The sequence below is a fragment of the Corvus kubaryi genome, unplaced genomic scaffold (assembly GCF_017639235.1).
Source record: "Corvus kubaryi isolate FWS band 111438036 unplaced genomic scaffold, C.kubaryi_AGA036_p1.0 37384, whole genome shotgun sequence".
NCBI classification, from domain to species: domain Eukaryota; kingdom Metazoa; phylum Chordata; class Aves; order Passeriformes; family Corvidae; genus Corvus; species Corvus kubaryi.
Genome location: NW_024581126.1, coordinates 928746 through 956321, shown reverse-complemented (window position 1 = coordinate 956321; position 27576 = coordinate 928746). Strand labels below are relative to the sequence as shown.

Below are 27576 nucleotides of genomic sequence, written 5' to 3'. Positions count from 1 at the left end.
GCCTGGGCGAGATGCTGCGGGAGGTGGAGGCGCTGATGGAGGACACGCAGCACAAGCTGCGCAACGCCGTGCAGGAGGTGCGGGGGCGGCGGGGGGCGCGGGGGGTTCCCTCCTCACGTATTCCCCGGGCGGGCCGCACCTGCGGGCAGCGCCGGCAGCATCCCGGCCGCGCTCCGCATCCCCGCCGGCCGCAAAGGAGCCGGGGCCGGCCCCGCCGGGAGCAGCCGCGGCCGGACCCGAGCTCCGGGCTGGGCAGCGCGGGGCCCCCCGGCTCGGTGTCCGCCGGCCCCTCGGGGCTCGCCCTGTGTGCGCATCCCGGGGTGGCCCGGGCCAGCGAGGCGATGGTGCGGCTGGATCCCGGAGACAGAAAGGAACAGGACGTGGCGAGGGGAGGAGGGAAGGGAAGAGTTACTTGATTGTCTCTGTGCAGCAGGAGCTAAGGCGCACGAGGGTATCCCAAACCAGGATTCAGAGCTGTACGTGTCCTGAAAATGTGTGGAGGAGCAGCTTGCTTGTGATGTAATTGCGTGTCTTGATCTCAAATTGCTGGCCCAGAATCGCACAGGTTTCAAAGCCAGGAACTGAGACCAATCCCCAAGCCATTGTTTTATATGGCTGTCAAAACACCTTGTCCCAGCACTGCCCTTTCTTGTGTGCTTTTTATTCCCCTTCCTGTTAAGGATCTTCCTTTCAAGTTCTCTTTTCCCCTCATTCAAAAATACATAGTCTACAAAAACCTTTAACTGACTGCCTGCTTGAGAAACAGACCTTGCTTTACCGTAATTAGAGAATTTCTGAACTTTTACAGTCATCTGGACGGTTGCTGAAATCTACCTCTGTCATCCACTTCATTTAGACTGCAAACACACTGAGACAAACCATTCTTTACGATGCTGCAAAGATGCTTAAGGATGTAATCAACATTTCTGCCTGTTTTACTCTTTCTGTAGTCAGCTCTGGATTGAGGAATGGTCTGTGTACAGCACAAAGTGTGAATTGTTTGAGCAGAGTCTTAGGAGGTAAATGGTTTGGACTCAGAGAGATTTGCAACTGTTGTTTAAAATAAACAGACGCACCAAGAAGAGACATTTTGTCTTTGGAAAAATCCTGTTGTTCATCCTGGTTGAACTTGAGGCCTCCTAGCTCTGTTACAGTGGTTGCAAATAACAAAAGGGCATGATTTATTCTTGTGTGTTTACAAGATTCACGCCCTTCTTCATCCCACAAACAAAGACAGTAGGAACTGAAAGAGAGAATGAAATTCTGGGTGTGTGCACCCTCATCTGTAGGGCTGCTTCTGTTGACTTCAAGGGGCTTTGTAGATGTTTCTCTCTCTTTCCAGAATATTTTCTCTTCTTTGTCAGATCGGAAAGTCTGTGTGAAGTCTTCAGTGGTTTTCTGTGAAGAACAGAAAAGCTGGGCTCTTGACTGGCATCAGCCTTTGCAGATACCAAATTGCCGTTACCCTGCACGCTTTTTCCCCTCACAGGGACTGACTTGGGCTTAAACAGCCCAGAGCTCAAGGGTTCAGCTCAGCCCTGCTTTTCTGGCCCATTCAAGAGCTGCTGCAGGCAGGGTCTGGAGCAGGCAGCGTCCGTCACTGGGGCCTGCACGGGAGGCATGGCTCGGTCTCTTTTGTGACATTTCTGCTAATTTTCAGTTGTTTGGGGTTTTTTTCTAAATTTGGCAGATGGAAGCTGAAGAGGAAGGGGCAAAAAAGCTGTCAGAAGTCAGCTTTGAAAGCTTACCTCCCAACTACCATAACGAGTCCAACACGGAAACCAGAGTGGGCAACAGAACTGTTCAGACTCATCAAGAAATTGATAAGGTATGAGAAAACTTATATGTGGTGAGCTCTCCATTCTTACACACCTTTTCTTCAAAAAAAAGACCCCAATTTTACATGTTTATTCACACAATAATTTGGAATGTAAACTTCCCTGATGATAAGGACTTTGGGGTTTTATTGTATCTCCTGTGCTTGCCTAATCACAGTGTTTAGGACACATCATGAAAGGTTAGTGTGAAATAATAATTTATTTTGGAAAAAGTGCCTGCTAAAAATAGGACACAGATACAGCTATGGCATGGGGAATAAAACCCCAACCATCTCCTGCTCAGTTAGCTTCTTTACAGTGTCATTTTAAATAGGAAAGGAGGTAGCCCTGTCATCTATTTTCCCCCCTCAGATTAGGGTTTATTAAGAGTGACAGCAAAATGGGAATAAAAGAGGGGATGGGAGCGGGTTAATTATTGCAGAATGTAGGATGGAGAGTCACAAAGGACTCATAAAAACTGTAGTTTGATGTTTTGTTCTTTTCCTGTATCAGGTTACAGATAACAAAACTGGATCAACAGTTTTTTCTGAGACAGTTATTACATCTATAAGAGATGGAGAAAACAAGAGAAACCATGTAAGTGAGCACTTTTCTTTCCTTTTGAAAATCAAACAAATACTTTGGGTTCCTTGTTCAGAAGACTGTGACAGAGTTCACCTAACAAAATTTTGAAATCTTTTAAAACACACAAAACCATTGGAGTAAGCAGTCAAAAATGTTTGTGTTTTTTAATTAGTTTAACTTAGAAATATTACGAACTGGAAACAGAGTTTCAGTGTTGTGGTTAGTTGACCTGTTTGAACATTCAATTTGTCTGTTAAATACAAATGTTAATTATAAAAAGATAGTTACACTGCCCTTTCCAGTGAGTGTGGATAAACCCTTAGTATAACACTGACCTTGTCTTCCACAAAAAAAAATTGCTTTATAGACTTTTAACAATTGAAAATAACCCCAAATCATCTATTTATGGGGAATCTGTGGAACAACATATGGCTCTATTTGCTTTTTAGCCTAACACAGTGATGGACAGCTGGTTATGAAATGTCACTTTGAGGAGAAGGGAGAGAGACGGGACAATAAATCCCCTCCGCTCTCAAAATATGGTTTAAGGACTCTCAAAGAAGTTTAAAAAGCAAGAATATTCTTTACCTGAGTCTTGCAAGCACAGGTCCATTTGCTAAACATCAGTAGTCACATGAGACATTCAGCACATACTACTACTTAAAAAAATTGGGTTTTCTTTGGTTACAGTCTTACCAAAATGGACTCTTTTTTGTGCTCTTAGTAAGACTGGCCTTGCCAGGTTTCCTCTGATAGCTGGCTTCATCTGACTAATAGTTTGTGGTTTGACTTACTTTAACATGTCCTGGCTTTTTTTAGAGTAACTTACCTCCAGATCTTTCAGAGAAGCAGCTCTGTAACTATTTTATAAAACACTGAAAAAAGAAAAACTTCTGGCAGTAGTTTCTAGTTTTAATGAGCACAGAACCTGAAATTAGTGCCTCTTTTCTGAAGTTTTCCCTCTTTCAGCTCATATTTTTATACTGCTGTTTAAGTTTGAATATGGCAAGTAGCAAAATACAGCATACACAAGCAACTTTACTTTTTTTTACTATTTGGCAAAGCTTGTAGCTTAAGTGAAAAGTCAAGGTGTAAAATAAATTGTAGCTATTCTAAATTACATCTGCTTTTATACAAAGTGTTAACATCCTACACAGTGCTTTTTAATAATGAGATTATATGCAATGAAGACAATCCAAATGGGGTTTTTTCCAAGCAAACGTGATAATCATCTTCAAATCCAGTGTACAAAGGCAAACTTTTTAACCTTCTAAGCACTGGAACACAACACTAGTGATGTTTCATAATGTATTTGGCTTGCCTGTGGTGTCTAATCATTCTTCACAGCTGTAAAAAGTATTTCTAAATTAACTTCCTCCAAGGTTCATACACAGTTCCTTAGAAGCTTCATGTATCAAGGTACAGCTGCATTTTCCATATGGGAAGTTTGCCTCGCTTACCAAGCCAGTGCTGCATCCAGAACTCATACTGTTCTTAGTGCTCCAGCTGAAGAGTTTGAGGGCTGAACACACATTTTTGCCAGGCTTTGTGGTGGCAGCCTTTATGCAGCTCTGAACCAAGACCAACCAGGGCTGATCCTGTCAGCTCCTCATCGCTTCCACCCCGCGGAGCGTTGCTCGCCAGCATCCCCACTGCAGCAGCTGCTGAAACAGAACTGCAGTTGTTAATGTTTATTTCCCCCCCACACACTCATTTTGAACTTTCAGCATGCCCCTGGTACAAACACCTTATTTAGAGGTTGCCAACTTAAATGAAAAGCAGCCTACGGATGGACTTGGTCCTTATTTAAGGAGAGCCTGAAATTAATTTGACTGAGAGATGCCTAACAGAAGTAAATCTGAAGATGCTTGCAGACTTTAAACATTAAGGAGGAATATGAATCACTTTTGGTACTGCAAGGGCACAGAAATGTTGTAGGAGTAATGCAATTAAGAATTGGAAGATTTGTGTTACAGCAAGGAAAAAGGTGCTGCTGAGGAGAGATCTATGAAGTAGAAGAAAATTTTTGCCCAAATTAAAAGGCACTGTTGCTTAGATCTGTAAACTTAAGGTAAAAGAATTGGGAAATGAACTGCAGAAAACTTTGCACTGGGCCCTTAGGTCATTTTTATGCACACAAATTTTCATACCTGAAGTTTTGTGTGGCATTGTGACGTGTGCCAGTCACTCTCCAGGCCACAGGCTTCACAGACCAATAGGTGGTGGAGGAGTGATTCCACTGGTTTCATAGGTTGAGTTTATGGGCTTGCCTTATAAAAGTTAAGGGTTCCCACAGCTCCTGCACTTTAGGTACAAATTTGGGTGGTAAAAGAAGAATTTTCCAAGCACCTTCCTAAACCACCTGTTTTGAAATTCAAACTCTGTGTAATTTATTACTGCAGTAATTTGTGATAACTGGAACCCTACACCTCCTCAGTTTACATTTATTTTCTGTGCTGAGTTACAAGCCTCTGAAATCACTGGAAGTTTTTCATGTGACCTTTTTGGGCTTTGAGAGATGACACAAAAGCCTCACAAGAAGGCAAAGATGTGTCCACTTATTGGCTGGAATGAAATCCTGCGCTGGAGAAGCAGCTTTGTGGGAAACAGGTTGTGCCTGCCTTTTAAATCACAGTGCTTGTCCTCCTGAAGCAGGTACCAATACATACACAAACAGTGCATATAAATATAAGTGTGTACAGGTACATGAAGTGCAGATACATCAGGGAACACCCTCCACACACAGACTTTTCCTTTCAGAGTATTTCTTCCTGGCTCTGCCTCACAGAAGCATTCTCCTTAGACTGCTCTTTGTTACTGATGGCTCGTTTGGCAGTGCTTTTATGGCCAGGAGGCTATCGGTGTTTTAAGTCTCCAGAAGGGGAGTTGGGCTCTTTGCCATTTCTGGCAATGCAGTCCAGTTCCTCAGAGGTGCTGCATTATTGGGAGGCCCCATTTACATTCCCAGACTCACATTCACTTTCTCGGATATCACTGAGGGCTGGCAGTCACCCCTACTGATGTCAGGCTTCAATCCAGCAGACTCGTGTTTTTATAGAGGCCAAACACAGGCAAGAGGTAGCTGGATGGGCATAAAGTCTGTGGAGGGCCTGGCATCCATTTGTTCCTGGATTTAAGGCTCAAATACTCTGTAATTTACTTCTCCAGGGAGCACTGGTTAGCTTGCAAATTAATAGAGTATTTTCAGTCAAAAGTTCAAGCACAGAGCACAGCAAAAATAATAGCATTCCCCATTATCCTCTGAAAATCAAAACCTTCTCTAGCTTGTTGGCTAGACCTGTTTCAGTTGTGATACATTAGCCTGACCAAGGGAAAGCAAGGATGAAAAATAAAAGGAAACAAAATTGGTACTAGTAAGGTTTGCTACACAAAGATTTAGTTGCATTTCTTCTCACTTCCATTCAGAGTAGTATTTTACATAAGCTCTCTCTTCCAATTCAAAGCTAGTGTACCTGAGCTTTTTTCTTGTCTCTAGTAATTTGAGAAATAATTTTAAAAAGCAGTATCTTCTTTTTAGCAAGGTTGATTTTTGTGTTGTTTTGGGTTTTTCTTTTTCAAAGCTTAATGGAAGTATATCTGGTTGGTTTCAATTCTCTTTTTTGAAAGAGATTTTTAAAGATGCTGGTATCTAGGGCGAGTGAACCAGGCAACTGGAGGGATATAATGCATTTCTCATTTCACTTTGGCGCTGTGGAGCAGATTCCTTTCTTTTGCTTGTCCCTGGTGGCAGAGGCTGTTGAGGGCATGGCTGTGCCTTCTCTTTAGTTGTGCAGCACAGGTCAAAGTTCCTTTGTGCGAGGGTGAGGAGAGCTGCCCTCGGTGCGATTCTGTGCTTGCCCTTCCTCCACCGTGCGGGTGTGTGCCTGTGTGCACACTTGTTATTTGGGACACACCTTCTGCAAACACAGCAGCTGCTCAGAGAGGGACTTCAAACACCAGCACGTCCTTAGGAGGAGATCCTGTGATGCCCAGGCCTTTATCTCCATAAGAAAGGCTGCTGCTGGCACCCCTGGAGCTCTGGGCAGGGAGGTATCACTGTGAAGCTGGGTTTACAAGCTGAGCTGGCAGGTCCTGGTTTATCTGTACAGACAGAATGGGTGGCATCCCTTTTATTAACAGCCTCATTTAAACCTTTTCTCAGCCTTTATCTTTATTCCAGCAGTAAAAAGAAAGAAAATAGCTCAATTTCCCCCTTTTCTAGAGAAAAATAATGGTTTAAATGGTTAAGCTGTAGGTCTTCAAGCTCCCACTTCTCTGCTGATGTCCAGAACTGCCAAAGTAACCACTTGGTTCCTGTTGGGGCAACTTGTGTATGATTTCACCAAACATGTTCTCAGCCACACGTACTGGAGTTGCTCTCCTTGAGGCCCATACTGCTCCAGGAGAGGAGTTCCTACCAGTGCTGTAGAGAAAGGAAGCTTTGGAAATTGAGAAGGAACAATCAATGGAATGGAAATTGCAATTTTTCCATCAGCATCACTGCAGGAGAGGAGTCAATGGCAGAAATTTGAAAATGCAGCATCTTGGTGTTGATTTCTGCTCCCTTATGTCTCAGGGAGGACTCTTGTTTTGGACAGTCTTATATTTGGGTCCAATTTTTTTGTTTAATTTTTCACAGCACTTTTAGTCCCTGGTGACTTGCACTCAGCAACCTCAAACTATCAATAGACACAGTAAGTGCATTCCTGAGTTGGAATCCTGGTCTCTGTCTAGCCAAAAATCACGTAATAGCTAAATTTGGTAGGTTTTGTGTGTTTAATAATTTAATTCCTTGGTACTCTACGTTTGCTTTTCTGTTAGCTGTCCAGCCTGCTGTGCTCCAATAGTCACTGGACCAGTGCAGTTCTTTGCACAACACCCCCTCTTTAGGTAATCCTTGCTGTAGGAGTAGATAAGGCAAATTGTACTTGTTTTAGAGAGCCATGGCTCCTCAGACAGGCTGGGTTAGACATCCTTAACCAATTCTTACCATTTTACTGAACCCCCTTTTTTTGTTCCCTTTTCAGTTTCAGTCTTGACAATGTAGAACACAAAGCTTTGGGGCAAGTGTGAATAGCTCTTGAGGACAAGTAGCTTGTGTTTGTTAGAGTAGAAAATGATGTGGAGAAGGGTGCAAAGGGAAACAGGATTTAGCCAAAGATGAGAAGAATTGCTCAATTAGCATTTTGAGTTGCTCTAGTTAATCTGGAGTATTTTCAGGCTGTGAATCTTTTTGTAGAGAGGGACATATTCTTCTTGTATGAAAGGTGTGATGGACTGTGTGCATATGTGAGACTTCATAGCTGACTCCATGAGCAGCAAGTGCTCCTTAGTGATGCAAAAGATATTAAGAGATTTAATTTAGGTCATGGATGATAGGATGGCCTTATTGTCAGTCACAGTGTATCTAAACCCAGTGTTTTTGACAATCATCTGATGTTCACTGGGCCATGGCCAAAAAAAATATCTGAATGTTAGCCTCAGTGAATGGAAAGACCTGCCAGAAGGAGTTTGAAATACAAGTGTCAAGTCTGATCCTGTACAAAGAGGAAGGTGGGAAATCTCTGTGATTGCCAGCTGCCTGACACACTCCTTCCTCAGTGTCCACATCTTTGCTTGCTAAACTCAGTCCATCCTGAGCTGGTTTTCTCTCAGAGAACGCTGTGTGGAAAGTCATGGGTGCGCACAGAGGAGCAGGAGTGGCCAGTGGGCACAAACATCAGTGCTTTTGTAACGCTGTGGAGGTGCAGTGGCCACGGTGTGAGAAGTGAGGCTGCGGTTTCCATGCACTCACTCGGCTCTCGGGCTCGATGGCCCTGAGCAAACAAGCAGCTGGGAGCAGCTGCTAGACCTTATCAGAGGCAGGAGAAGCAAAGTGCCTTTTGCTGAGAGGTGAGGCAAGCCAGGCAGGTGTTTTGGCTGAAAACACAACCAGCAAAGGTCTGAGAACACAGATCAGTATCACTGGGTTTTTTTTGCTCTTAAATGGCGGCTTAGATTTCCAGGCAAGTAACTGATGCAACAGCAAAAGGGTTACTCCTAATTAAAGGTATCAAATCCTGCTCTCATTTGTATCAGTGGGAGTCTGAAGCAGCTCAGATAGCTTTAGTAAGTTTACTTTGTTAGTACGGAAAAAAACTATTAAGAGAGTGACAAGGATTCCTTTAATATTTCCTATTAGTCTAGTTTAGTGTAAGTTGGTTTTTTTCTGTCAAGTTAGGGAAACAAAACTGTGTAGTACTAACAAATATTCCAAAAGTCTTCATTAGCAATTCCACTCTATGCCTGTATTTAGAATTGTTAAAAAATTTGCCACATCCTCCTGTGCTATAATGTGGTATTTCTGTTCCAGCTAAACCCCAAAGAAAAAGAATATTTTAATGCAAAATCAAGTTGGCTGAAGAGCCACCTCACCGTTTTTATCTCTCTGCACTATTGCCCTTTGAGTAGCTAAATACTGAAGAGGGAAAGCTTTTCCTGTGCTGAATTTCTCCTTGCCAAAAATAAGCTATTGCTGTAACACAGTGACAGTGCCTAGAACTGATTCAGTGTTCTCAGCATGGTTAGTAAGAACAGACTGGTAAACCAGTGAGTTCCTCTGAATGGTCCAAAACTTTCTCTTCTAGCCAGTGCTTCACCAGTGTCCATGCACCACTTCTAAAGCTGACAGCATTCTTGTTAGCTGTGGGTACAAATCCTGCCTTGTCTGAAGTTTTCCATGGGCAGGGAGGAATGAAGCTTCCCGCTTCTCCCTTGTTTGCACATTGGTTGCCACATCTCTTCTGCCAACAAGCCGTGATAAGGGAGTAGTGAGAGTCAAAGGGAGGTTGTTTACCTTTTCCCTGGTTTTGGTTCAGTTTTCCTGCTCATAACATGCTGGGTTTGGGTATCCAAGCCTGTGTGATTGTCTTTTACAGATCGTGTCCAAGTTGTAGGAGGATACAAAAACAAACCACCATGAATGATTTTACTTTCTGCCTCTCCTAGATCAACATATTTATTCTCAGAGAAATGGGGCTTTTTAGTCTTCTCTTTAAGGTAACATACAGTCAGGAGAGTGACTCTTTCATGTGGGCTGGTGGCAATTTTGTGACATCTGTTAAGAGTTCACAGTATGGATTATCTTTATTGAAGGTCCATCAGCAGTGTTTCTTTCCTCTTGCCATACACATGTAGCAAATTACTCATAAGAGGAAAAGCTTTAAAGCAAATGAGAATTTTTTTCCACTGGTTTTGATTACATGACTTAATCCATTGGCTCCAGCAGCTGCTTATTTGAGATTTTAGCTGAAACCATATTATCTAATTAAACAGCAAGCCTTGGCTGGCAGGGTAACAACAGTAGCTAAAGCTACAGGAAATACAGGCTACAGCACTGGATGTATAGCATAGGTATGTTGTCTTTTTGTCTTTTATTTGCATCTGTTATAATCTTAGATTGGTTGAGATAGATACAAAGGATGCAAATAAGTGGGTGAAATCTGCAGCTGGTTCCATCTGTGTTGTCACAGGTAAGGTGGCAGAATTTGCAGTGGCCGGGAGGTTGGCCCTGTGACACATATATGATGAGCCTAAGTCTTATCTAACCTTCACCTGGACTTTAAGAGGGTTAGATTCTACAAAATCTGTAGGATGGGACTGGTTTTATACCAGTGAGTAGGAGGAGAGAGAATGAGTGTGATCGGTGATTCCTCAGCCTTCTGTGCAGTTGTTTGGAGTCAGGAAGAGGTGTGAGATGCTACCGGTCCAGCTTGATGGTGTTTTGTACTATGATTTATTAAGCTAAACCATGGAAGTTGAAGGAAAGTGGTGAAGTTGTTTCTGTTTAGTTCTGTTTCATCAAAGGTTTGGCGAAAGAAAGGACAGAAAGAGAAAGAAAGGGAGAGAAAGAGAGAAAGAGAGAAAGGAAGGAAGGAAGGAAGGAAGGAAGGAAGGAAGGAAGGAAGGAAGAAAGGAAGGAAAGAAGCACTGTAGAACGGTGGCTTCAAATGCAATGCCTTGAGAAATGCATTTCTGTGTCAGCTGAGTGAGTCTGAACTTTGTTCTTCCTCCCATGTGATTCACAAAAGAGCATTTTGGCATCTTTTGTGCAGTGGGTGTCTGCCTGGCCTTTGCAGGGGCTGGGTCACTGCTAGCACTGAGGGACACCACTGGTGAGTGCATCAGCTGCCAACTCGTGGTTCTTCACCTCTGCAGCTTACAGAGAACCCCCCTCCACCTGTCCCACCTGTCCTGGTTCTTTCCTTCCTAACAAGTCCACTCTCCCTTCCAGTTAGTAATATATTGTAATGCAGCATGGTTGTACAAAAGATATACAGGGTGGGGTGGGAATTCTGGATCTGTTTACTCATTATTCTGTCTGGAAATGACTCAGAGCCTGCTTGTGAATTTATATCATATGAGGAATCCCTCAAACTTCTTCCCTTAGGAAGTCCAGGGGGAGAAGCAGTATCTTACAGCACACAGAGAGTTTAACATCATGGTGTCAGGCAAAGGGGAGCCTCAGTGGTTTTTCTGGGTCCAAGAGAGCTCACAGCTGTCAGCAAGGGAAAGTTTTGGTCCCCTGGTAGGTGTTTGTCTTGGACTTCATACGTGGTGGAAATCTGTAACACGCTCATACTCTCATGTCCCTTTTGGAAAAGGAGTGTGCTGAAGACCCCTTTCCCCTTCTTCCTCATTGGTGTTTTTTTAGGAAATGGAATGAATATTCATGAATAGTTGTCATCTCATGTTGTTGATATCCTCTAGGCACATGATTTCAGTTGAAAAATTAAATTAAGGGAATAAAAAAGGCTTTTGTAATCCCAAGAAATGCCCCACAGAGGAGGTCTTGAAGAAGCTTCGAAGAGTCAACATCTATGAACCAGATGCCTGTTCCATCCTTAGGCAGACATGGATTCCATGTTCCCAAAATCCTTGAGTGCTGGAGATGATTTATTCCAATGCTATTGCTTTAATTCAAACCCCTTCTTCTTCCACCTACAGCTCATGGAAAATAAACTATTCGATTTCTTCTACAGTAACAGCAGTGTCTTATGCTGTCAACTCTGCCATGGGCAAAATCCATTGAATGTGAATCCTTACCAGTGTACTTCTGTTCCAGTATTATTATCCTTGGCTGGCACCTTAAGCACAATTAATAAGTCTGTTCCAACTGTAGACTACCAAAAAAAGTATATAGGAACAAATCCCATAAAATTCAGGGTTTGAAATCAGTTCTGTGAGGGATGGGGCACAGGTCAGCATCTTACTCTCAGTGTGCTACTCGTAGTTTAGTGATTTAAGATTAGCCAGCAGCTACTAAGTACAGAAATCTTGTTTTCAAAGGCTTTCCTTTTCACCCAGCTGTTTCACATCCTCACTGTGTACAGCTACTCTGTGTTGTTTTGCTTGTACAAATTTGCAAAATTGACATAGTTCAGTAGTGAATCATGGAAAGTTTGTAGCTGCCAATTGTAGAGACAAGAGCGGCCGGCATTAAAATTCAGCTCCCAGGGAACATCATTGCATCAAAGCTGTGTCTTTGTGTGATTACTGCTACTTACAAATAATGGCACTTTGGAGCATTGTGGCACTGCTCTACAGTGGCTCCACAACTGCTACTGGAGCTCGGGACATTTGGAATAAAACCCAGGATGTCTCAGACCACGAGTGTTTAGACACAGCTTCTGCTTATCAAAGATTAAAGAATTGTTGTTCTCCAGTTAACAGATCCACAGGTAGATGCATTTCTCTGTTAAGACCATTAATTGCAAACTTATTAGGAAAACTTTGTTTATAAACATGCATCAGTATTTTGACCTCACATATACACATATATAGATATATATAGATATATACATATACGCACACATAGACACAGTTCTTTTATTCTTTCTACGCTGGATAGCTCTTAGTTTCCAGACTAAGTTAATTACCTGTCAGATATATAATTTATGGGGGTTTTCTACCAAATCAGAATAGTTCTTCTCATGTGCCCACTTTGATACCATTGCAAAATAGATTGAAATGAATACTTGGCGCTGTGTTTCCTACATGGGAGCGTTTGCAGAAGCTGTAGTCCTGCCAGGATCAGGTTATTATTACTGAGAAAAAAAAGGGTGAGGGAAGAAAATGAAGTGGTTGCTTCTGCAGAATGACCTGCTATTAAATTATTGCAAGGCTTACAGAGAGATTTTGACCAAGAGTGAACAGAGCATGATCTGAGAGAGCATCCAGGCACCATTTTCCTCATTATTCTGAGGCATTTGTGAGGAATTTAGTTTTGGTTTTTTGGGTGTAGTTTCTTCTTTCATTGGAGTCAGCTCCTTGAAGCTGTGGATAAGATGATATTTTCTTTATTTCCTCTTTTGACACTGAGCATTAACTGCATAAGGGTCTGATCAGTGACAGGATCACTGTTTGTGTGGTGGGAATAAGCAGGTGGTGTAGAAAGGGATGCTTTGGTGGTGAGCAGTTTAGTGGGGGCCACAGACTGCCTCAATTCCCTCAGCTTTTTAACAGCATTTTAAAGCTAATATAGCTGTGTTTCTTTGGGTACCTAAAGCCAAGCTGAAGTGCCTTTAGGCCACCTTCAGTTATGTCATGAAGACATATTTTGCATCCATTTATATTGTGTCATGTGGAGAACCAGAAATGAAATTTTCCCAATTAAAATGCTTCTGGGAAACAGGGGCAAGGAATCAGATGAGATTAGCTCCATGGAGAAGTTCATGACAAAATCAAGGGACTTGTGTTTTGTTGTTTGTTAGTTTTGAGCTCAGAAGTCACATTCCTGTTGAAGAGCCACCCAAAGAGCTGGCTTCCCCTCATAGCACTGGGATGTGACCCCTACCACGGTTTGCAGCTCATGTCTGCTCTTTTCAGGACGTCTTTTTTTAACAGAAGTTCCTAATTTTACGAGTGCTGTGTACTTGGCAGGACAGCAGTGAGAGGTTTGCACTGCTGGAAAGTATTACAGAGGTTTTGAGGTATTTCAAGGCAAATTAATTCATATCTCATTAAAGACAACTGCGTTACATGCCCTGTCTAGACAACTGAGAGATTAGGAACGGGAATGCTACTGCATTTCAAATTAAAGTAGTAGTTTCCATAAAACAATATTCCTTGCTATGTAATTCTGCCTTTTTTTTAATACATGTAGGATATAAAACACGTTTTATGCTTCTTTTTTTTCCTTACTACTCAGCAGTTTTTGCCATCTGCTGCAGTGACGGAGACCAGTCCTACGTGAAACAACTTGCAGAAATTGAAACAAAACCTAGAAGGGGATTTGTAAACACAGAAATGTTAACTCTTAGAAGGACTATTTGCTAAGAGATGTCAGTTCCAATGTGAACATGGCACTTCAGCCATGGCTGGAATTGTTGTTGTCTCATGGGTGCAATCAGGTGAGCTCTGGCACTGTTTGGGAAGGATCTGTAGCTATGGTTCACGGAGGTTAACACTGAGTTCTACCTGAGTTAAAGGTTTTTGAAATGGGAATTTCATTGTCTGGGGAGTTTTTAATAGACATGTAAAGGGGCTTTTGTTCAGAGAAGCTTTTGGAGCACAGTTATCCCTGAATACTGCCGAGATGCCCCCATGCATTTCCAAGGTTGTTACTAAAACTCATTTTCTAATTGTCACACGACTTGCTTTAGTAGCATTGCTTCCTGTGCTGTGTTTCTGCTGGCAGAACTTCCTTACCTCTCCAGAATAATTGATTTTTGCCTCTCTACTTCATGGCTTGGAAACCTGAAATCCATAGAGGGTTAGGAATGAACACTTTGGAAGGGCTGTTCTGGCTTACCAGCTGTGCAGAAAACAATCCTGCCTCTCCCTTCAGCTCCTTCAGAAGTTTGTAGGCACAAACTGTAACTGGGTCACAGTAAGCCAGCAAACTGGGCCATCACACAAGGAGGGGAGAAGGGGTTCTCCTGCTTGAATCCCACTGTTCTCATGCCAGAGAACCACAGAAAAGTTGTATATTAAGTCATGACAGTGCCTTCCTCTGCTTTCTTGTGTTCTAAACTAAAGAAGGAGAGAAAGTCTCACTTAAGACAGTCCCTGACAAGTATTGGCTGAAGATATGAGTAGTGAAGAGAGAGTTTTGTTTAAAGTTATCTTTGAAGAAGAACTTTCTGAGAATGGAGGCAGGGTGAGTGTGAGTGGGGAGAGGGAACAGACAAATCAAATGCCAGTTATGAATTTAAAATCAGTGAGTCCATTTTGAAGGTTAGACATGATCAGAGTATTTTTTAGTCTACTCTTAGGGTTTTAATTAAGGATTAAGGGGAAGAAGAGCAAAGAAAGTGAGTGTTATTTCAGTACATACTGTATCACCAGCAAAACAGAGTATTAAAAATACTGCCGTAGTGAGGTACAGAAACCAGGTGAACACTGCCAAAGAAAGTGGGTTCTGTGTGAAATTAGGTTAACTCTGGCCATGTTGCTCTGCTTTCATAACTTGAAATGAGAAATTCTTTGCTTGTCCCTCTATCCTCCTTGGTGTGCTGTATGGGCAGAGGGTGACGTGGTGCACAGCACCGTGGGATACATCCCACCAGCCAGTGCAATCTGCCAGAACAGCCTGTGGCACCTGCCAGGCCCTGGGGGCTGCAGATTGGCACATCACACTGGAAGAAAACTCTTTTCTTTTGTGCCTTTCCATGTGTGCAAAGGCCTGAGGGAAAGCACTCCTGTGAAAGCTTGTCCCAGCAGCTCTGACCTGCAGAGTCCTGCACCAGCTGTTTCGGTGGTCTGGGAGCTGCCGTATTTGACTATCACCAGCATCACTCACTGTTTTATTCTCAAATAAAATGGACACTAAACATGCTTTAGGAAAGCAAGAATCTTTGGCATAATCTACCAAAGACAAGAAACCTGAAGTTTCTTTCAGCAGCAGTTGTTTCAGCAGACTTAGGAATCTTTTCCATGATTTTCATTCTCTTGTTGAGTGGGTTTTTCGTTGGTTTTTTCCTTTTTTTTTCCCCCTGTTGGTTTTGGAACAAATCCTAATGCCCAAATTGCTTCCAGGTGCTGCAGGATATTCACTGCAGAGCACAATATTATAATAAGAGTCCACAGGATGCTGAGCAAGTCCTTACAGGTACATAGCATGGGATTCTCCATCCTGGCCTCTGTTGTTTATGGCTCCCAGTAGTCCCATTAATAAACAGGCAATGCTGCTTTCACTCTGTATTATTCTTTAGCACTTCCCAAACAGCATATTCCTTTTCCACAGCATTAAATTAACTGGTATAACACAAAAATGGATTTCAGGGGGATGTACATCATTATCACTGTGGCTGGCTTATTCTGCCTTTAAGTTATCTGCCCAACTTGTATGCTCTGCTGCACATCAGAACCCAACACTCCCTCTCCTCAGTTTATGCAGTAGCTCCTGCAAAGACAAAATATTCTGAGAAATAACTTAGTTTGCACAGTTCCAGGAAAAAATGGATTGTTCAGAATCTGTTGCAGCTGATGAAGATGTTCAGATTTGCTCCTTGTCCAGCAACTATTCTGTGTTAAGGTAGCTGAATTATAAAAGGTCTGTTGCCTGATTAAAGAAAGAAAAATAAATAATAATAAAAATGTATATGGTTACACATCTGCATGTAAGCATTACTGAGTTCTGCATTGACTATGGATATCTGGGTGAAGTAAATTGGTTTGGAGTGTGACACACTATTTCCCAGAGATCATGTGAAAGGAAGCCTTTTACAGGCCAGGAAAGAAACCCACAAAGGGATTTTTTTTTTCCCTGACTGGAAACCCTCATAAAACTGAACGTCTGAACTGGTGGGACACAATTCAGTAAGAGGAAAAAGTTTTTTGGTGTGGCACTCATTAATTCAGGAGAAAGCAGCAACTGGAGAATTGCAACTTTGGTGTTAGGTGGTTTTAGAGCTGGAGAGAGAGTTATTCCATGAGCTTAAAAACTATTATGGCAAGATTTCTCCTTTATGGAGAAGGACAGTTGGAAAACCTGAGTACAGCGAGACCTGGCTGTTTGCCTGAGAGTGGATGGAACAGGAGTGAAACAGTGGGGTCTATTCTGGGTATGGTTTATACAGGGGATTCATCAAAGCAGCCAACAAAGCTACCAACAGCTACACAAGTTGGCCTAGAAGAGCACGGCTGCTGAAGAGATGTGGCTGCCTGCTCACTGGGAACCACAAAACCTCCAACATACTCTGTAACATTTGGATATTTGGATTCTGATCCACCTGGTTATGTAGCTCTCAGTCCTCCACTCCTGCCCCAGTCTACTGCCACCAGCTGATGAACATTTTTCACATTAACAGAATTTTTATCATAACAGGAAAGAAAAAAAAAAAAAAGTGGAACACACACACTACTGGGATAATGAAGTTGAAAAACGTTGTGGTAATTTATAGCAGCCTAGACCTGGTGATACTAATTCCTTAAAACAGCTAAAATGACTTCTTCTGAATTATAAACATGTAACTTGAATGTCGAGTCATTGACTTGGAAAGAGTCAGGCCCTAGACCGTGTTTAGCTTGTGTTCTGTGTTCTGGGTAATCAAACTGCTTGGAAACATCTGAGGTGGCCAAAGTGGGTAATTCAGACAGGGCTGATTCAGGCAGAGCAGCCTTGCCTCACACATGGCAAGAACCCTCCAAAAGGCTGAATCTGGAGAAGATCTGAAGAAAATGAGATGCTTAGTGGAAACTTTCAATAGAGGTTGCACAGATGATCTGCTCCAGCAAGTGAGATTAGTGTCTGCTGAAGAGCAGCCAAGTGCTTACTTCAGAGAATTCAAGGATTTTTGTGTAATTCCTTTTGCTTTTTCCTTTCCCTTCCCACTAACAATGGTCCAAACCAATGCTGGAGTACAGGGGACTCAGAATGGTGTTGACTACATTGTTTCCAGCCTGGAGGGAAAAAAAAAAAGGACATTTTAGAGAAGAGGGTTAATCACACAATTTTTAAGAGGTAACCATTAGATGGGAAAACAGCCCCCCCCCCCCCATGAATCAGACACAAATATATCCACTTGCTCCCTGTGTTCTCCCCACTGCCACGCACTCAAGAAGTGAAGCCACCCAGCAATTTGAGGCCAGAGGATTCAGATAAGCCAGGGAGAGGGCACTGGTCTGTTACAGAACCATGGTTGTACAAGGAGCCCCTAGTAAGAAATGAAATTAGTGAAGAGTTTCTGGTATTTCAAGGAGAGGCATGAATTTTTGGCAAATCACGCTTTTATCCTTTCCTTCAGGAGTGTATCATCGACGAAGACTGTGAAACAGGGAAGTATTGCCAGTTCTCCACCTTTGAATACAAATGTCAGCTCTGCAAGCCCCAGCACACAGTAAGTCCTGAATGAGATGGGATTTAATGTGATTTTTAGAAACTCAGTAAGTTATTGTTGCTAATGTCAGCAAGTCAAAATTGACGGAAAAGAAGCTGCAAAGCTTTCTGCATGAGGGTAAAAAAGTTTTTATGTTAACATGGAGTAATTAAAACACAAGATTGGGATGACCCAACATCTACCCCTCTCCCCACCTTTTCTTTGCAGTTCTCAGTAGAACACTTGTAGGATAAAGAAAGTAAAAACTGGATCCTAGCTACACTTCTGTTGTAAAGTGAACTCAGGCTGAAGGAGGTGGGATCAATTCCCCAACCTGGAACCTCCACAATTACAGAGCATTTTTTAACTTAATTAGCAGGTCTTCATAGTGCCAGTGTAGTCCTACACCTTGCCCTCTGTTAAGCACTGCCTGTGGGATCCGCTGGAGAAGAAATACAGATTTTTTTATGGCTGCCCAGACAGTGCTTTACGCAGACAGGAAAAAGCTGCTGAAACACTGACCTGCTATGACTCCTTAAGATTGTTAATCAGACTACCTAAAAAAGGAAACAAAGTGACTCACATGGTTTTTATTAGGTTGATTTCTTAGGTGTGTGTAGTTGAAACACTGGGGCACTTGTCATACAAAGGTACCTCTAGCTAGAGATTTGCATTTCTGTTTTGCAAAGAGATTTTTTTCAGACAGATTTTTTCAAAGATTCTTAGTTACCAATGAAGTCTGGTTCTTATTACAACTAAAATAAGGATTTTAGTAAGACTTTTTTTTTTGCTTTGCTCTTTGAAAACAATTCTTCTGAACAAACTGTAAATTCCTGACTGCATTTAACAATGGAAAAAAACCAGTAATGTTCTTCATTGATGATGGTTCATTTATTAATTTTAGTTTCCCTTGATTGCAGAAAGAGGGCTCCCAGGAGAACTTAGAGCAGCATTTCAGTACCTAAAGGGGCTACAGGAGAGCTGGAGAGGGACATTTTGCAAGTGCATATAGTGACAGGACAAGAGGGAATGGCTTCATACTGAGAGCAGGTTAGGTTAGATATTGGAAAGAAATTCTTCCCTGTGAGGGTGGGGAGGCCCTGGCTCAGGTTGCCCAGAGAAGCTGTGGATGCTCCATCCCTGGAAGTGTCCAAGGCCAGGTTGGATGAAGTGCTGCTGCTCTGCTGTGGAGGTTCCTGTCTGGCAATAATTCTATGTGTGCTCAACCTGAGAAATGACGCAGTTCTATTGAGCAGCGGGAACATGACATACGTATATTTAAAGTACATACTCTTGTCTTCAGGCTCAGGGTTTAATTCTGTGTGTAGCTGTGTGTGATACATGCAATGAGTGCTACAGTGCCAGTTTTCTCAGGAGCTTTTGCCTTTGGCAGCCCTGCTCACGGGATGTGGAGTGCTGTGGAGAGCAGCTCTGCGTGTGGGGCGAGTGCACGAGAGCCACTGCCAAAGGGGAGAACGGCACCATTTGTGAGAACCAGCACGACTGCAACCCTGGAACGTGCTGTGCTTTCCAGAAAGGTACTCAGGGGTTAATCCCGTTCATCTCATCATGCAGGGGCGTTGCTATTTGGCTCTTCTCAGCCCAGGGAAAATGGTTAAATCTCTACAGAATCAACAGGTTGTTCTCCCTTGGCCTGTGGAATGCGCTGTGTTAACTCCATCATAAAACTTCGATAGAATTAGGAGTGAGAAACAGCCTGATGGGGTGCGCACTGGTGAAAGCAAAGCCCGTTGCACACTAGAGGTGAGACCAGCAGCAGAAGCACAAAAATTTACATTTCTAAAGGGGAGTCTTAGGCATTTAAAAGCAGCAGAGCTCTATGTCAAATTTACACACAATAAAGCAAAAATAAGAGAATTAAAAATGTGCAGAAGAAATTAATGAGCTGTGTGAAAGTGGCTTCTCCTTCCTCTCAGCAAGCAGAGCATCAGAATCACAGTGCAGATACATTTCATGCTCCAAGTTTTATGTGAGCCTTCCAGGGCATCACACCAGGCAGCCAAGAGAGACAGAGGAATGACATCCCAGGTTATGTTGTCAGTCTACATGGGAATGTGAAACTTGATTTACAGAAGGGAGAGCAGAAGGTCTCGGGCCTGAAATCAATCCCCAGTCCTGTCTGGTTGGGGTCCAGTTTCTTCTGGTGGTTTATACACACCAGTTCCTCACTGCATTTATCACAGCTCACCTTATTTTAGTAGTGACAGGACACAATTCCAGCCATCTCCCTACAGCAGGTAGATACTTCCTTAGCTTTTTTCCTTGCTATGAGCCAGAGGAGGCCTCGTACTGATGGTTGGGCCTGTCCCACTCTCAGCCTGCTAGTGGATCAGGCCACCAGGGCATTCCAGGAAAACAAAGGAGAAAGCTCCAACACCATTTAAAAGTAAAGAGGATCTGCTCAGCTTTCCCATGTTAATGTGGAGCATTACATAGTGGACCTTCAGTATTAAGTTTGGTTAGGAAGGAACAAGAGATATATAGTTATTGAGAAAATTATATATATATATATATAAATAAATCAATAGGTAAGAACATTGATGAACATTGATAGAATACTCTTATGAGAACTTAAATTTTTCTATTGATTAGTAGCAATGAATTTTTATTCTCTATGGCTGTCTGCTTTAGCAGGGCTATAGGGTTTTTCAGGTTAGGCCCAACCTCAAGGCCTTTCTTCATCACTAGAGTATTGCAAAAGATTGTCCTAATAACAATGCATATTTTTCATGTAAAACTTCAGTAAACTGTGGAGTATTCGCTGCTCAGTATATAATGTTTTGAAACTGGGAACTGATAGGTCAGATACATTGAAGCACGTGTCTGTGCACACACACATATATGTGTCTTTTGACCAAGCCTGGTTTAAAAACTTCAGATTTTGAATTCTTCTCATATTTTATCCTGCCATATGAGGTGACTGAAGACAAGAGGAGGAAGGGAGGTTTTATAGGAACATCTGGAAGAGCTGAATTCCAGACTGAGACAGTGAGTTACTGACATGAGGAAACCCAAAGGACACAGCCTTTTAAAATAATTTCTTACACAGGCTGAAATTCAGCCCTGTGTAGGAACAAAGGTGCCAAGTCCCAAATGCCATCAGACAGCTTTGCCTACAGCAGAATTACTAAAATAAATTAAATGTCTGAGTTGCAGTTCTTGTAACTTCATTATTTAGTCTCTGAACAATTGCTCTGTATTTGCAGCCTCTGCAAAATAACAGAGTTCTAAAGGAGAGAGGTATTTTTCTATTCAGATTTTGAACTATTTATGCTACTCATTGCAAAGGATTCACTGTAATGTTAGTTTTCTTGGGATTAGAAGAGTTTAGAATCTCCAAGGGCTGGAGTTGTGCTGTACTGTCTTGACATTGGTCTCTGAGTCAAGCTGATCGTGCTCATTAAGGATGAACTTCAAATGTCTTACTCCCACCTAGTGGAAAAAACATGGTTATAGCTCCCTAACATGTAAGTGGACTTAAAAAGAGATCAAGCCTGTCTTTTTATATCTTGCATAAAGAATTGAACATGGGGTCATCCCAGTTTAGCAGACAGATAACAACCTCTCCTAAAATGACTTTACTCTGGCCTGCAGAGCTGCTGTTTCCTGTGTGCACGCCCTTACCTGAGGAAGGTGAACCCTGCCATGACCCTTCAAACAGGCTTCTCAACCTGATCACCTGGGACCTGGAGCCCGATGGAGTGCTGGAGCACTGCCCCTGTGCAAGTGGCTTGAGCTGCCAGCCCCACAGGTAAGGACCAAAGCTGGGCAAACAAGCTGCTTGAAATTTTTGAGGGGTCTATTTCTGTGGTAAATAGGTAGAGAACACACAGATTCTTCCTCACTAGAAAAGGTTTTGACAACTTCTCTCGTCTGTAGCACTGAAACCTTCTGCTTTGTCCCACACAAATGTGCCCAACTAAGTTTGGCAACACATGAATCCGGTGTGAATTAAGTGTGTGATTTGATGGGGCTGGTACTGCTTTTTAATCAGGCAGTACTAACAGCTGTTGAGATGCATCATTCCAATCCTCTGCACGCAGTCCCTGTCCACCAACTTTCTGTGTGAGACTGGGCTTCTGTCAGATGTTTTGCTTGCTTTACAATGTGAGACATGTTAAAGGTATTTTAACACAAACTTTTCATAGCTCATGCTTTTAATATTTCTTTAAAATGAGTTCTTTGCATTGTCAGCAGTTTCACTGGCAGAAAGTGAGATCATTTCAGTTTTGCTAAAAGCATTTTTAGAAAACCTACATTTTCTATGAAATAAACTCTCCAAGTTTGCTCCTATGCTACCAGCATCATATTAACTTCCAACAAGACATCATAGCTGGGATAGAGATGTAGATTATTATTTCTCTCTTCTGTGTCCAACTCTTTCTACATTTTTTCATGCTTGAAAAGGAATTGGGTAACATTTTGTTTCATAAATGTCATCAAAGGAAGCAAGCAGAGCTGATCCCATGCTTTCATCACCAAAATTTTTGTCAATGCACCATTAACCTCAGGGAAGATCTGTCAGCAAATGTCAGGTCTAGTCAGAACAATGTTTCAGATGAGGATGTAGAAACACAGAAATTAATTAGGGTGTGAATATAGCTGAACTGTCCAGAATTTTCTATCCGAATTTAAAGATTCAAGTAACATTTTTTTGTTACCTGTTTTTTCTGAGAGCCACCGACATCTTGTGTGCCAGGATCAAACATTTTGTGCTGTTAGGATCTCTGTATGTGGAAATCACATTTATAACTCTCCAGCTGTCAAGCATGTAAGAATCAGATGCTTGTGAAGTCAGCTGGGGTACATCCGTTGTGCATTTAACATGTTTTTATGTGAGGAGGGAATGGAGAATTTCATGAACTAGAAGAAGAACACAAAATGATGTACTGTATGACCAGATGTGCCTTTTTCCAACAGCCACAGGTCTGCATCTGTGTGTCAGCTGTCTGCCAATGAAACCCAGAACACTGAAAAAGAAGATCCCTTAGTCGTGGATGAGATGCCCTTTCTCAGCTTGATCCCCCAGGATCTTCTCTCTGATTATGAGGAAAGCAGCGTCATTCAGGAAGTGCGGAGAGAATTAGAAAGTCTGCAGGACCAAGCAGGTTTCAAGCCTGAGCCTGACTCAGCTCAGGACCTGGTTTTGGGAGATGAAATCTAAAGCCCAAGCACCAGTTTAGTTAGTTATTTCTAGATTTTTTTTGTCTAGTGTCTTGCCTGTATGACCCCTAAACACACACTGCTGGATAGAAGTGCAATAAATGAGGTCTTCAACGAGCATCCTTCTCTGTGCACCAAACCTGCATGTCCCAGCTACTGCAGAATTCATTCAATCCCTGGACCAAACTTTCTGTCAAATGGGAACCATATGAGTGTTCTGGATTTGTACTTTCCCCTTGTATGTCAGAAATAAACTTCTTAGTACTTGTACTCATTAAAAAATACACACAAGCATAAATAATTTTAAGTTACTAGCAACTGTAGAAGTGACTTCTGAATATGGATGTTTAGAATTGTTTTATTTCTCTAGGGTATGAACCATCTACTTTGACACTGTTGCAGCCATTGATTTTAAGGAATATTTAAAGGAATTTTTTATTTTTTCTTTAGAATTGGTTTATGCTTTTAATACACCTCATAGGCATAAATCTGTGCATGTTACACGATGTGATTATTTTTACCACCTTAAAAGGTCATGGATTTAAAAAACCAACAGCAAGCCAAGAGTAAAATCCGACCCACCAAACTCCCCAGCTCCCAGCTGTCTCACCAGTTTGCTACCATGGCTCCTCCACTGTTGATGGTTTTCTGGGGTATAGATTTCACCATCTGTTGTTGCACATGGTAAAACACGACAAGAGGTTCCAGCCAAGTAACTTTTCATGGCACTTCTTCCCAGAACATCCCTACTGCTCATGTCTAGTTTGGAACAGCAGAGCACCAATAACTGGAACAGGTGTATGACTGTGCTACCAATCTGCACATCTTGCACCATTTCTGGTGCATGAAGGCTTTTCAACAAACTCCTAGGGTACCATCATCATTATACACAGGGAGGATATCTCATCAGAACTGTCTTGACTTTTGGTTTAAGGACTCTACAACCAATTCTCACACCAATACACACACACAGACACCGGCTCTGAGAGTTCACTGAATTTACCTTTTCTACTCCTAATAAAATTACTGTGCTTTAGAGACAGCCCCATCTATACAAAGAGAAGGAATTAAATGTTACTGCAATTTTCCCGTGTAAAAAATATCCATGAGAGTGGTAACAGTCTGTAAATATTGCCCTCTTAATGACAGTGTTCTCCCTTCAAGTTCTTGATGCTGCAGTCCCTGAATTTCATCTCTACATTTTTGCCTTCCCCAATGTCTGAGTTTGAAGAAAATTTACAGTACATTTGATAAGTAGTTTTTTTCTCTCTTCCAAAAGCTCTTAAGGATGCTTTAGCAGTCTCTATCTATGGTAAATGGTAGTTTAATGAAGTACCCTACCTAGGGGATGGTACTCCCTCTCTGCTCCTTTGCCCCCACTTCCACCTCCCCTATGTTGGCCAAGAGGCAGCACAGGGCAGTCAGAAGAGGAATAATGAGGGAATGCCTCTGTGCAATGCCTGGTTCTCTAGCTGACAGATTCCTCAGCATTTTTGTTGTGGGCCAGCACGCAAGGAAGAGCTGAAGGTTCTGTTATTGAACACCCCTTTCCCTCTGGAGTGGAATTTAGCTGCCAATTATACTTGGAAGTTTCACTGGTGAGAAATTCAGTTCTGGGAAAGGAAACTCACAGTTGAAGAAAAATTTGGTGTGAATGTAAAGAGGAGCAGCAGCCAGGCTTTAAAGCAGTTCCTGTAACACTCTGTACATGGAGGGGGTGTGCACATACACACAAACACACAGCCTTGCAATTCCAGCACTGCCTTGGGAAAGTCTGTATTTCCATGAAACACTCCCATAATTTTTTAAATAAAAAACACAGCATTTAATGATTAAAATAACACAACAGAATGAACAAATGTTTTATTGGCATGTTCATTGTTGTAAACAGCATCTGGCATGAAAAAGTTTACCAAAATCTTTTGATTGTTATAAATTAGGTGGTTTTTCCAAAAACTATGGAGAATTGTTCTCTATTGATCTTTATGGACCAAAGCAAAAAATTGCTGTTCCTAGGCTTTGCAATGAAATCATGTTGACTGCATCAGTCTTTGCACCACAGCCTGAACTACCAAGTTTGTACGTTGAGGTGTTAAGAGGTTGCCCCAATACTTGACTACATATAGCTATGGAATCAACTCTGGGAAAAATAAATTGACTTTCAGCGGGTGGAGAAGATGCAAAGTTGTAATAGTCTTAAAAATAAAATGTACAAAAAGTAGCGGAACAGAACAAAAACTTAGCAACAAGGGGAAGAACAACCCTAAATTACCCAGCATCATCAAACATAAAATGAATACAAATTTAAATAGGCAACTATACTTCCAAATGTACACAATGAATGTTGATATGTGTAAAGAAATACCATGGTAAATAGCTGAACTGCAGTTCTGGTAAATGGATAGGGCAGATTTTATTTACACATTGAACGCAATATACTAGAGCTGCTCACTGGCTTCAGTAACCTATTAGAAAACCACTTTACCTTACAACAGCACTTCTGCAAACAAACAACGCCTGCTGGCAGCTTCCTGCAGACACCTCTCAGACCCCCTGTTTTATGGAAGAATATTCTAAAACCTGACACTGGCAGCACTCCCATGTCCGGCCCTTTCCCGCTGCTTTCCTAGAACCAATGTGTTAACATTTACTCCAGACTCTCTGATGAGGTAATGCGTGTATCAGTGAAACAAACAGAGAAAAGGATTCTTTCATGGCCTTTGCACAGCTTTTATTATTAAGCTATGAGTATCCTGTTGGAGGCTAGTTTCACTAGCTACTATGTGCACACTGTCCTCAACAATTTCCACTCATTTCCCTCCCCGCCCACTTTTGAGTTCTAATCTTTTATTTGCACATCCCTTTTAGCTTTACAGTACATTTGACTATAGTGCACAACATGATTCCAAGTCAAACAGTGCCCAGCGGGGCCCCGCGCTGGGCCGGCCCCCGCCCGGCCGGTGCTGGTGTCAGCGCTTTACACCTAATGAATGTCCTGCCGTAATGGCACTACACAGTAGTAGTGAACCTTTTGATTGGAAACAAAAAAAATTCCCCAGGGAAAATGCTATAGCAAGTATCAGTCTTGAGTCAAATCTTTATTTGGTGCTCCATCCAGATAAATTTTTAGTGCTTTTTCTTTACGGGGAGAGTAGGTTACCCGGTGTCCAGTTTTCTGGAGTCTGCTGCTTTCTTTTTTCATCAGTTCATTTCTTTGCTCATCTGTTAATTCCATTAATTCTTCAGTTTTATCCCTAAAACGTAAACATATGTTCAAATTCAGATCAATACAGTAACCATAAGTAGATTTCTGCTTTTTTTTTTTTTTTCACTTGAAGCAACTTAGTAGAAACCACAACTAAGCACAATACTTCTGAGGGATTGCTCTGTTCTGCAGAAACAGGCAATGTGTCTAAACCTGCTTTTCCAGCAGGAACACTCAGCATTCTGACTGACTACAGACCAGGGGAAGAAACAAGCCCATACTCCTCCATCTCTCTTACTCCTATTCTGTATAGACAGCTACAGCTCTGCTCTGCTCTTTTGGTCACAGTGCCAACAGCTGGAAGCAGTGTGTCAGCCAGTCCCTGCCAGATGTTCTCACAAGTAATTTTCATCAAGACCAGAACATTATTAACCAGCTGTTTCTCCCCAGCTCACATGCAATTATGAAAAATACCACAGAAACAATGTGTCCATGAGGTTGCCTCACCCACCGAGTTTAGGAGAAACGAAAATATTCCAGCTCTCAGTCCTCAACTCCTGCCCCAGGTTCCTGCCACCAGCTGATCAACATTTTTCATATTAATAGAATTTTTATCATAACAGGCTTTTTAGAAAGAAGCCATACTGATTTCTCAAAGGAATAAACTCAGAAAATAAAATCCTTGCTCTCCAAAACCTACAGCAAGACACTCACAAACTCCACGTGGGATATGGTTCTATTTTAATTTTAAGAAATTAAATCCAGATACACACTCAAGCATTAGCTTTAATTTCAGTGGTTTGGAAGGGAGGATTGAGTAAAAGGGTGCAGTGCTTGTTTTCTTAAACTTAATTAATATTCAGACTTTTAGGAAGCTGAGGAGCACAAATATTTCAGCTGAATATTTTAAACCTTCTTTTCTTTAAGATAACAGAAGAGTATTTTATGTTCCTGTCCATTACATCACCCCTTAAATGTTAACTACAGCTTTTTTTTTGCATGGTTTATTATACTGTAATGAAAGACATACCTATAAAATATTACTGCACCATCATCACAAATGTACAGAGGCCAGACATTCAATGTAGATACTTTTGGATTCCAGTCCAAGTCTTGATGAATCTCTAGTATGGAAATGTCACATGGAAAGGTTCCTCTACCCTGAAAAAACCAATTACTTAGTTAATACAATAAAACTCACATTCACACATCTGTGCCATTAAAACCTAAAAATACACAAAATCTTACTTACCTTTGCAAATTCTATGTTTTCCAAGGGTATTCCACTTATTTCACTTAGCTGTGAAGAGAAATGGTGGATTTAATACTATTCCAAAGCACCATTACACAATGTCTACATAAAGTCAATAGTTGCCAAATCTAGAAGTGAATTATCTGCAAGTCCTCCAATGTACAAAACAACAGTGACAAGTACACATTCTTAACATTTCTCAAGTTACCAGTGTGTGTCACAAGTGACCCTTGC

At 41.9% G+C, this 27576-nt stretch overlaps 2 protein-coding genes across 4 annotated transcripts in view; one reads left to right on the top strand and one right to left on the bottom strand.

Moving 5' to 3' along the window:
• Window positions 1-6: 6 nt before the first annotated feature.
• On the top strand, window positions 7-23169 carry DKK3 (dickkopf WNT signaling pathway inhibitor 3). The gene is made up of 7 exons (XM_042035595.1): window positions 7-77; window positions 1691-1828; window positions 2331-2414; window positions 17630-17722; window positions 19095-19239; window positions 21317-21473; window positions 22643-23169. The coding sequence occupies exons 1-7, from the start codon at window positions 12-14 to the stop codon at window positions 22884-22886; spliced, it is 927 nt and encodes a 308-aa protein (XP_041891529.1). The 5' UTR covers window positions 7-11; the 3' UTR covers window positions 22887-23169.
• A 1540-nt stretch (window positions 23170-24709) lies between these two features.
• Window positions 24710-27576, bottom strand: part of USP47 (ubiquitin specific peptidase 47) — a 52994-nt gene continuing 50127 nt past the window's right edge. For all 3 annotated transcript variants that reach the window (XM_042035592.1, XM_042035591.1, XM_042035594.1), the window contains 3 exons: window positions 27343-27390; window positions 27121-27251; window positions 24710-26139 (listed from right to left, as the gene is read on the bottom strand). In XM_042035592.1, the coding sequence (XP_041891526.1) occupies window positions 25965-26139; window positions 27121-27251; window positions 27343-27390 (354 nt within the window). In that variant the 3' untranslated portion in view covers window positions 24710-25964. The remainder of the gene's footprint in view (window positions 26140-27120; window positions 27252-27342; window positions 27391-27576) is intronic.

Excerpts from the sequence above, each read along its gene's own strand:
- DKK3 (XM_042035595.1), top strand. The coding sequence starts at position 12 with ATGCTGCGGGAGGTGGAGGCGCTGATGGAGGACACGCAGCACAAGCTG. Across the intron at positions 1,829-2,330 it reads CTCATCAAGAAATTGATAAG|GTTACAGATAACAAAACTGG; the intron begins GTATGAGAAAAC and ends TTCCTGTATCAG. Across the intron at positions 2,415-17,629 it reads GAGAAAACAAGAGAAACCAT|GAGTGTATCATCGACGAAGA; the intron begins GTAAGTGAGCAC and ends CCTTTCCTTCAG.